Raw genomic sequence first — 11,210 nt, 5'->3', positions numbered from 1 at the left:
AATGTTGGTTGGCCATGCGTCATTTCTAGTGTTAATAGGACAACATGCATTCTCTAAAGGTGGTGCCATACCTGTTGTCTATTTTCTACACTCTAAAACAGTTGGGTCAGAATTAACCTATATTGGATCAAAAAGGGATCGATCCAACTTTTTGGGTTATTCAATAAACTCAAAAAGTTGAACCGGGTCATTTGGTTGGGTCAATAACCCACAAAACAACCCAAAGAAAGTTTTGTGGGTTATCAATATAATAACTCACAAAGTTGGGTCAGTCCTTCTTTGACCCAACAATTTTTTACTTTTTAGAGTGTTAGCAACATCTGCGATCTTCGAGCCAGGTGAAAAGTTTAAAGATGACAAAACAAAAATATTCACAATCAGTTAAATATTGGCAGTCTTTATTTCAACAAGACAAAGAAATGTTGTTTAATATACATTTTTTTCTTCTTACAATTCAACATCTATCTCATCTTGTTTTACCATAACATTTAGGAGATACTCTGACATGTAAAAATCTGTTGTAATGTTACGGCCTCTTTTAGAGACATCTAAAACGGCTGCTCTTTATTTACACTTCACTTTTCTTTTCAGTTGTTCAACACACTCTCTCCTCAGTGATGATTGAGTCCATTCAGTTTCCTTGGAGGCCAAAGACAGATTAAAGACTACCAACACATGTCCAATTCAACTTAGTCCCAAGACTGAAGTTGCTCTGTGGTTCAAAAACACAGCATCCTGCAGCGGGACCAATTCCTGCCATCTGGAAAATGCTGCTCCGGCTTGCGAGTTCGTTTTTTGGGGGGGGTGGGGGGGATTCTTCACCCAGTCATGAAGACTTGCATACGCACTTGTAGAAATGTTAGTGATATACCAATGTCGGTCAAATTGAAGTACAGTAATGCCAAATCCAGTTGCTAAAGCACAGGCTTCTTTATTTTAAATTAAGGCGTCAGGGTTTTAAACGGATTGCATAGGGGTTCCTTCAAAGTGAGATTTTTAACAGACGTTTTCACTGATTCATTCTCAGTCTTCGTGACTGGACTGCTCACTTATTTTGAAGATATTTTCACGTGAGCTTACAATCAACTTGTCAATTTCAAAGCCAAAGAGGCAAAAGGTGGTATTTTCTGTCCGTCTTCACTGTGGCTGGATGTTTAAGGTCCGTCAAGGTACATGGAAAACCCACTTAAAAGAAAAAAAATCTTAAAATTGCATATTTAAAAACCAGATTGTGTGATGAAGTGAAAACGAATACTGTAAATTATGGATACTGTTTGCCAATTTCAGAGAGTGACAGAAAGATACACATAAATTACTGTACAAAGGCTACTAAAGGCATCATTTAAAGATGAAATGGAAAAGACATCAACAAATAATCAAATGAAATGAATTGATAGGAATTTCCGCACAACAGATACAATTCAATTAAATGTAAAACCATTTTATCTTTACAAGTTGCCAATTATTTTATGCATGGATAAAAAAAAAAAAATCTAAAAAAAAAAAAAATAATAATCAATACCAGACATTGATTTAATTTTGGTGGCACTTCGACATCAACCATGAGTTGAAATGATGACTGTGAGGGTAAGGATAGGCTGATTAAATGGTTCATGAGGAGTCCAAGTGAACTGCAACCAAGGTGCACACGAGCCAGTTCAACCGCCTAAAAGTAGCATTCAAAACCCACTGTAGTACCTAATATATATCTTCATACCAAAAATAGCTATAAAAAAAATACAGCACCTCTTCAACATAAAAACCCTGTATTAAAAGAATCTGTCCATTTGATCGAAGCACTCGCTTTTGATTCTCTTGACTAGATGAACGTGTGAACACATTTCTTTCAAACATGTAAGACTGCCCAAAGTCGGATCTTCAGTCGTGAACTGAGCTCACAGTACAAAAACGGGGGCCATTTGGGACTTGTCAGCTTTTTTTGCTGTCTTCAGGGGCAACACCGGTAGAGTCCTGCTCCTTTTCTCAGGCCTGATCTCCGCTCACCGGGACGCCAGCCGCAGATAACGTCTCGAACACTCACTTTCAACTCCGTAATCGCTAGATTGCACTGACATAGAGAGCACGCATGAGGTATGACCTTACTACTGAACTGCTGAACAGAGAAAACTTAGAAGTTGAGCTTGTGATTATGTTCATAGCTGATAAGAGTCTGTGCAGGTTTGGACTCAAAGGGAGCCCTCAAAGCTCTTGTAAAGAATGATTCCATCCCCTGAAGAAGGCTGTAACTCTCTTTGTGTATGAAGTAATGCTGCAGCCCTGACAGGATATTATATCTTTCCAAAAATACAAACGGAACAAAGAGCCTACCTTATTTCCCCAAAGTTGAGAGAAACAAGTCAAAGCTCTCCATTCCCAGAATGTCATACTGGCTGTTGATTCACAGTTTGCACACAGAGTGATAAATGAACACTCATCATCACTGCTCTAATATAACTACAGTCTATCTTATTTGCAGATCTCTGTAGGGTGGAAGGACAGCAATGACGAGGAAGGTATGTTCCGTCATAGGTACCATGTGTTAGTTATATACCGTCGATGGCGATTGAAGAAGGCACACGCCGAAGTATGAGATTAAACTGCCTAAATAAGACACTTAGTGTGTATAGTTTTCCTAATGCTGCAGGCGCAAGCAGAGTGTCAAGATTAGTGGGAAAGGAGACTTTCTGGGGATGAGAATCAGATTGTTGTACACTGTTGTCCTCCAAACATGCAAACAAATAATTCAAAGTGAAATTATTGTAATATTAAGAAGAATCCCCCCACCCCACCCTCCCCAATGGTGGACTGTCCGAGGTCCTGAAGGCAGTCTTGTTAAAGTCTTTCTGACAGTTTTCCCCTTCACTCCATCGTTCTCAGTCATTCTCTTCGTGTCACGGCCCAAATATTTTTTTATCTCAAGTGGGCAGCAAGCAGGGCCAGCCCGCAGAGCGCCAGTGCCACGCTTCCCTGCAGGTTCACACCAGCTGATGCTTCACTGTGCACCAGATTAATCCGGGGATCCGCCAGATTAATCCGGGGATCCGCCGGATTGGGAGGAGTGGAGAAGTAGATGTCCCGATCCGTGTCACAAGATGGAGAATCGCAACCGCTGCCGCTCTCCTCTCCGCCGCTGGCTTCCTCGTCTGAGTACACACACACAGAAAGTAATGCATTTGCACACATGCACTCATAAGCAATTTAAAGGTTAGCATTCTCACCATTATCAATTGAGATGTCATTGCCGCTGTAGGCAGCTTTCAGCCAACTCGTCATTTCCTTCAAAACTGCAATCTGGCTTCGAATCACAATGTCTGGCTTTGTAATGTCCACGTCCACGTCGGGGTTGGATACCTGATTGGCCAGCCCATTGCCAATGACAACTGCCTCATACCTATGTGGCAAAATGATAAATTTAAGCAAATGGTGCCGGTTTACTAGGCAGTGCAGTGAACCCCGTTTATTGCCTTTGGAAATACCCTCCGGGTGCACTGGAAATTCAAACGTTGACAGTATTCATTTTCACTTCATCACATGAAACGTCAGCTAAATAACTACGTTAAAGTTTTTCTTTTTAACTCATTCACTGCCATTGACGGCTACAGACGTCAAAAATTAATTTGAACAATTTCTATTAGTTTCACATTTTTTTCCCACTTTTGTTGACAAGAGTATGCAAATCTAGATTTTTTTTTATTGTACATTTAGAACAGATAAAACATTTTTGATTAATCGTTTTAGTAAAAGTCATGCGATTAATTACAATTAAAAAAAATTATCGTCTGACATTCCTAATTTTTAATAATCATTTCTTCTTTTTTTATTAGGGGCATCAGGCGATTAATTATTTTTATTGTAATTAATCACATGCCTTCACTAGTCAATTCACGATCAATCACAAATTTATATCTGTTCTAAATGTACAGTAAAAATAGTTTCTAGGTTTTCATACTCTTGTTAACAAAAGTGGAAAAAAAAATGTGAAACTAATAAATAGTTCAAACGAAATTTTGACGTCTATAGCCGTCAATGGCAGTGAATGAGTTAATAGTTTAAATTAACCAGAATTCCGCGTCACATAACAGCCAAAGATACAAACAATCCTGGTGGGTTAATGCACTTTTTAGTGCTGTAAATCCTTGTTGTGGAAACTGAAAGCTCGTTGCCATGACTACCGTTTTTCTTCATTTTCTAAATGGAAGACGAAAGAAGAATTTCCGCAGGAAGTACGGAAGCATAAGAACTATAGTCCTGGCTACCAGCTTTGGGTTTGCACAACTAGGGTTTACAGCGACAGTATTTATTAGAGATAGACCAATATGTTTTTTTCAGGGCCGTTACCGATGCTGATTATTAGTAGACAAGGAGGCCAATAACCGCTATTTAAAGCCGATATTCATTTTCAGTAAAAACGTGTGTGTGTGTGTGGGGGGGGGTATTGTCGGCATTTATTTATTTTTTAAATACAAATGTCAACCTTGACTTTGTTGTAATGTCTTATAGCATGTTTATTGAACACTTTTTTAGACTTTTCAAAATGTATATATGTTTTATTTTTTTTTAAAATCTGAGACAATAGACTTCATTTTAAATGACCAAAAAAAAAACATGTTTAGGGAGCTCCCAAGGTCATCAGTACGTCCTAAAAAGTTAAATGGACCCTTAAACAAGTAAATGCCATAGCTCTCTATAGTTTTCTACAGTAAAATATTTTCCCCCCAAATTTTAAAATACATGAAATCTTAACCTTTCAAATGTATTTGTTTTAATGTCGAATAAAAACAAAATGTTCAGAAGGTTGCCAGGGTCAGCAGCATCTCTTACAAAGTTAACTTAAAATTTAAATAATTCTTCCCTGATATTAAAATGGTTGTAGATTTATCTTTTATCGGCTACAAGATAAAAAAATTTAAAAAAAGAGTCCGATACCAATATTCAGGGGGCTGGGTTGTAATGGCATAACAGGTGTGTAAATCCTGCCGCACAATAAAGTCAACCTCTACTTCTCGGAAATTCACCTTCAAGCACTTTTATGTTTATTTACATTAATTCTGTACTGTATTGGTAATTTTAGGCCACAAAACGGTACAAAACAATAATTATACACTGTATTGGGTGCTTTAGGACCCCCAAAAAGTATTTCAATTTAAGGAACGGTTGCCTCTAATGTAATGGGCGACCCTTCACCCCTATTAGTCAAGCTTACACTGTATACTGTGCAAAAAAAACCCACACACACACGAAAAAGCAGGGGTACAAAATGATGAACCATAATATGGCACGGAAACACTACACCTCAAACATTTATCTGAAATCCTTTACCTGCTTTTTGCTGTTCCATTCCAGCAGTCATCACCAGGTGCAATTCTCTCACCAGCACAAACCGTGTCTGGCAAAGTGGACCAGAACTTTTTGGCGTGTTTCAACTTCTTCTTTACATCAATTGTCTGTTGTAGAAAACGCACAACTCAAGCAGTGCCTCACACAATGCTCTCTCGCTCTCTCTCTCTATATATATATCACCTTTGACCTTACCAGTCTATCTAAGCTTGTTCCAGCAGCAGTGGTAGGTCTTGCGTCAGGGTTGTAGGGACGGAAGCGACCAGTGAAGACTGTGTCCTTGGCAGAGCGTTTGGAGCGGAACGCCATGCTCGGTTTAGGCTGGCCACAGCCATGGAATACCTGTCAGAGAGGGGGGAAAAAGGTTCATCGCTATTGAGTCTGTGTATTTCTTGCATCTGTCAAAAAGATGAGGGGGGGGGGGGATACTGACTTTCTGTGAAACTTGCATGCTGTTCTCTTGCATGTTCATGATGGCATCGGAAATCTTCACGTCAATGGGATCCATGACAGACTCGAAATTGAAAGGACCCTCCAGCCTCTCAGCCAGACCAAGCATGGCATCTAAAGCAAGTGGACACACTACCAAGTTAGAAATCAATCTGGGAAAAGGCCCTCAAACCACCTCAAACAATGGTGTTACACATAATGTCCAGGAGGGGGCAGCAACGTCAAAAACTAGTCATAGTGCTGTGGCTGTAAACTCCAGGTGGCTCCACACACCAGAGTTGGTAGATTAATAGTCAAATGTGGTGCAGTTAATAGAAAAATCTTCAGCTTGTTTTGTCATAGCTCCAATCCATCATTGGTATGTTTTAAATACAAGCAACTAAGCTGTGCTATGAATTTATTTTGTTGCATTCAAATTTCAATAATCACCTTTGTGTCAAAATAGCAACATAATTTACATTTTTTATCTAATCATGCAGGCTTCCACTATAAATATAATGAAAGTGATATGCCTTTGTGTCGTCCAACAGACCAACATTGACCAGGACGCCTAAAGTGCAAAATGACAGTTGATTATGATGTTTCCATGGTGAGTTTATGCAGTGTTTCCCAAACTTTACTGGGCCGAGGCACATATTTTTGATGAGCAAAATTCTCGTTGCACACCACCAAACAAATACAGTGGAACCTCAAGTTAGGAACGACCCTTTTACAAACAATTGGGGTTATGCCCAAATGTTTGTAAAAAAAAAAAAAAAAAGTAAAATTTGAAGAGCACCAGTTATGTGTTAATTCTTTTGACATTCAATGCTATGAGGACGTCTTCCAAAATTTTTTTATCCACTGCAAACTCTCATCCATCTCTTTTTCTAATCAGTTAATTACTTGCATAATTTAAAATGGAAAAAAATGACCCCGATATTTTGACATGAACAAATATTCTAAATGTGATACGCACACATTCATTAAATGCCTTACTTAAAGGCATGAAATTATGTTTATTGCTCAAACACAACCTGTGCTACCTTAAACGTAGCCATCCGCTGTCACGCTAAAGGCTAATCAATGATCAAAATTAATAGTGTGATTAATCTGCGTTAATTCATGATTAATGCGATAGGTAATAGGTGTCCACACATGTTGTCGCTAGGCAGAATTTCCACCTATGCGCATTCACTCGATCACAAATGCAAACTGCAGTGAACATGGAATTAGGTACGATGTTGGCATGCAGAACTTTTTCATAAACAAGTAAACTAAGCTCTAAATGAGTGAACAGATTTGCGCTGTTCTTTTATGTTGTGTAACAACAAGGTGAGGTTGGCTACTGAGTCGTACTGTATCTGCTCTTCATTAGACTGACAAATAGAAAGCGCATGCTGATGATAGTGAGGGTGAGGCAATAAAAATATTTGCAGCACAATGGCCAACAGAGCAATTTTAAGTGACAAAATAAGGTCCCACTTTGTGATTTAAAAAAAAACATAAGACATGTCGCCTTGGATTTGTTTGTTGTGTCAAAATCCATCAATGAATTACAAAAGAAACAGACAAAAGAGAAAAAACACCCGAATCAGTATTTTCTCATGTTATTATGGAAGAAGACTTCTTCAATTGAGGAGCTGAAGTCTGAACTCCACCTTTCCCTCCTTAATTTAAGTTAAACGGCAATAAATAGCTATTTTCATTTAGTGGTTTATTTCTTTATCATAGCCTTTAGATTTTATATTGTATTATACTTATTTTAAACCACATACTGATTGAAAAAAAAAGCTAAGTATAACTTGATTTGACGGTTGGAACAGATTAACTTCATTTCCATTCATTTCAACTGGAAACATTACTTCGGTTTATGAGTGTTTCAGGTTATGGGGTCCAATGTTCAACTGTTTAAGTGGATACTAAAATTCTATACATTCTGCCATCTAGTGGAAGAGCATTTAATTGCGCTGTCTGTCACTATACGTCACTACAATTATTTGTCTTAAATAAATGATTTTTGGACAAATTAAATAAAATGGCGTCATTTCCCATGAGACACCTGATAATCTCACATGGCACACTGTTTGGGAATCACTGCCAAGGACCAAATACCTTAAACCACTTATCATTGCAATACAGATGGAGAAATATGAAATTTGGTCAATGCTGAAAACTAACATCAGTGTAATAAAATAACAAAGGCAGAGTAGAGGGACTTACCAAGAAAGTTGTTCCACTCTGTGTCCAGGTCTGCCTGGTTGGCCAAACAGCCCCGCATCACATTCAGACAATAATTCTGGCAGGGCTTCAGCGCCACTTGGCCCGAACAATAAGGACAGTACAACATCTTCATGGTCGCTCGCACACAGCTGGGAGACGCGCTGACCTGCAGGGCAGTTGGAAGACAAACATTGACTCAGTAACACACTCGGACTCTGACTATTTAGTTTACGAGCCATTATTTCACCAAACAGTATAATCTAATCATCAATTAATCACTCTGTACAGTGGAAAAACATGTCATACCAGAGAAAACAAAGTGGTTTATGTTATCAGACTTTAATGGGATCGTAGCCAGGAATGATACGCGTTCAGAAAACACAGCACTAAATTCCTAGTGAAAGGTTTATCGCTAGCAAAAATGCCACTCTTCTCCTCTTACCGTTGAGACTTTGTTGACTATCTCCGGCATGAGGTTCAGGCCTCGCACAAATGTACGCGCGGCAACAAACGCACGCGTCAACTGGATGCGGAGCTTGCGAGGCACGTCCCCGAAAGGTTGCAGCTGCTCCGTGTGCCGGCTGACGCACTCCATGTAGGCGTCGCTGAATTCATATTGCACGTTGACCAGCCGGAACATCCTCTCCAGGAGGTCGGCCCAAAAGTCCGACAGCATGGACTCCAGGTTTACAGCCGCGCTGCCGGACACGTAGTACCGTGTCAGGGACTGGAAGAAGTTCTTGAACAGCTCGGCGTTCTGCACGTACATCATCCCGTAGGTTCGTACAAACATGCTGTGCAGTGACTCCTCAGCGTTTTTCAAAAGTTCCCGGAAGAACTCTGTTGGTTGAAAGACAAGGAGAGATTGGTGTCATTTAACCATACAACCTATTCGCACCATTTATAATTCTGACCATGTATTTATTAATTGAATCAGTGAGGAGGAAAAAAACGCAGTGCACCATTTGGTTGAGATGCTGTTGATTCAGTGTCATTGATTTAAATGGGAACTCAACACAAACATTTTCTTAACAATATGTTCTATGCAGCCCCACTAGTCTAAACATGATATTCTGGTTAATATTGCGTTTGAGGAAAAAGTCAAGCAGCAATATCAACCCGTTTTTATATACTCAGGGGGCGGCCATTTTGGCACTTGCTGTCTACTGAAAATTACATCAGAGTGGGCTCAGGCAACGACCAGTCATTTTTAGTTGACAGTAAGCGGCTAAATGGCCGCCGCGAGATGGATAAAAACAGGTCGATTTTGCTGATCGCTAGCTAGACAGATAGCTAGATAGACAGACAGCTAGACAGACGGCCGGACAGACAGATAGACGGACGGCCAGACAGCTAGCCAGACAGCTAGCCAGTCGGTAAGCTAGCTAGCTAGCCAGACAGACAGACAAAAAATTATCTGCTATCCCTGGGTTTCTTCTTAAAAAAAAAACAGTGGTTGTTTAAAGTGCTCTATAAATATTGTTGAGTTAAGGTGTCTTGTAATGCCAAGTTGAGCAATTTTGTTCCAGCAAAACAAACTATCTTGCAAAACACTTCCTTAAGCTGCATGGAGATAAGGGATACAAAAAACAACTAAACATAAAGCTTTCTGAACTCAAGGTGAAGAGAGCCAGATTCGGCTTCCTGTTCCATCTTGTTCACTAGTAAACCCTATACCTATGTCTTGAATTTGAGAAAAATCCTATTTTATTATTCAATAAAGAAGGGTTCGGTGAATGCGCATCGGAAACTGGTGTGGTTCAGTACCTCCAACAAGAGCCACTTCTTTAATACTTTACGGGAAGCCAAAATTTAAAAATTGCAGGCTGTTGGAAAATGTCAGTCTCAGTATTGCAGACGGGCCATTCAGCAGAGACATCTCCTTACTGACCATCATCAATGGCATTTTTTTCTGTTGTCACATTCCATTGGCTTTCCTTTCTTCTGGCTTCTCTTGGACAGTCCTTCAGAGGCATTTTTCAATAGGATTACTGAATAATGAGAACCGTTTCCCCTCCTATATATGGACCTGTATGCCTTTACCCATCCCAACATCTCCCTCCCTACACTGCTTTCACTTCATCAGTTCCTTCAGCCATCTCTCTTCAGTAGACAGGGAACAATGACCTACTTCATCCTGAGGAATGTCCATCAACCCCCTCCTCCACCTAGCCTCAATAATCCAGTCCCCCTTACCCCCGACTCTCTTAATCTGAACAAAATGAGAATTCCACAGAGTCACTGAAAAATGCGTCGCCTTCAGTCTTGCATGCATGCGAGCGTACGCTCACAGCCCCCCTGTTCACTCATCTCCTTTCTATCCACTCTTGCTCTTCTCCCCCTCGCTGCCGCGCGCAGACAAAACTTCTGTCCCGCTGGACTTTCTCTGGGTGCCCTATGCTTGCCTTTGAAATGTAAAGTTCCCATGCTCTCACAGAGGGAGACACTAAACGTTCCTTGCCACCGACGCACGCACGCACGCACGCACGCACGCACGCACGCACGCACACACAGTCCCCTCGTAATGCTGTCACTTCCACTCCAGACTGACACACTAAAAAGAAAAAATGGGGAAGGGGAGGAGTGAGGGCAGCATGGGGTGGGTTAAGTTGAGGGCTTTTTTAACTCCAAATCCCCACTGTGTTGCCAAGGATACCGGAAACACTGCAGCCCCCAAATCACATGCACAGGCACACATAGCAGACGACAAGAAACCAAGTTCTGCTCTTCACTGATTGAGATTAAAACAAAAGGTTTTCCTTGCCACAATGGAGTTTTTTTTTAGTAGCAACAAGTTTGAAGTCAGCACAAAGAACAGATCAGGGTTCTACATGAACAACATGAGTGTGTCGGACCACCCGAAGTTCACTGACTCTGGTGTGACAGGGGCTATACAAATTTCATGAATAAATGATAAAATCAAGTTCTTACGTCTTCTTCTTCTTCTTTTTTTTTTTAAATACAAATACTTAAACCATTTAAATTGATCAATCATCATTGATCTTTTTTAATTTTTTGTGCATTAGGTTAAATCCTTACATAGGGAATGGCTTGAATAAAAAAAGATATAAAGCTCAGAAAATGTTTACAAAAAAAGTAAAAGAAAAAGTAACTATTAAAGACTTAAATGATACAATATAAAGACGCTAAATACGATTATAATCTTTCACTGACCCTTATCGTATTATATCATGAATATACAGCACCAGTGCCGGTTCTGG

General features: G+C 40.0%; 1 protein-coding gene across 1 annotated transcript in view; it reads right to left on the bottom strand.

The window, feature by feature from the left end:
- Positions 1–381: 381 nt before the first annotated feature.
- The window catches only part of gpc4 (glypican 4), a 38,449-nt gene continuing 27,620 nt past the window's right edge, over positions 382–11,210 (bottom strand). The window contains exons 3-9 of the mRNA XM_086085360.1: positions 8,432–8,829; positions 7,990–8,155; positions 5,771–5,901; positions 5,533–5,679; positions 5,320–5,444; positions 3,219–3,391; positions 382–3,143 (exon numbers count right to left, since the gene is read on the bottom strand). Coding sequence (XP_085941486.1) covers positions 2,911–3,143; positions 3,219–3,391; positions 5,320–5,444; positions 5,533–5,679; positions 5,771–5,901; positions 7,990–8,155; positions 8,432–8,829 — 1,373 coding nt within the window. The 3' untranslated portion in view covers positions 382–2,910. The remainder of the gene's footprint in view (positions 3,144–3,218; positions 3,392–5,319; positions 5,445–5,532; positions 5,680–5,770; positions 5,902–7,989; positions 8,156–8,431; positions 8,830–11,210) is intronic.

This window comes from Leptonotus elevatus, chromosome 9 (assembly GCF_054856555.1).
Source record: "Leptonotus elevatus isolate MCC_2025b chromosome 9, RoL_Lele_1.0, whole genome shotgun sequence".
In the NCBI taxonomy this organism is placed as follows: Eukaryota; Metazoa; Chordata; class Actinopteri; order Syngnathiformes; family Syngnathidae; genus Leptonotus; species Leptonotus elevatus.
Note: the sequence above shows the minus strand (reverse complement) of the source record. Positions and strands in the feature narration are given on the sequence as shown.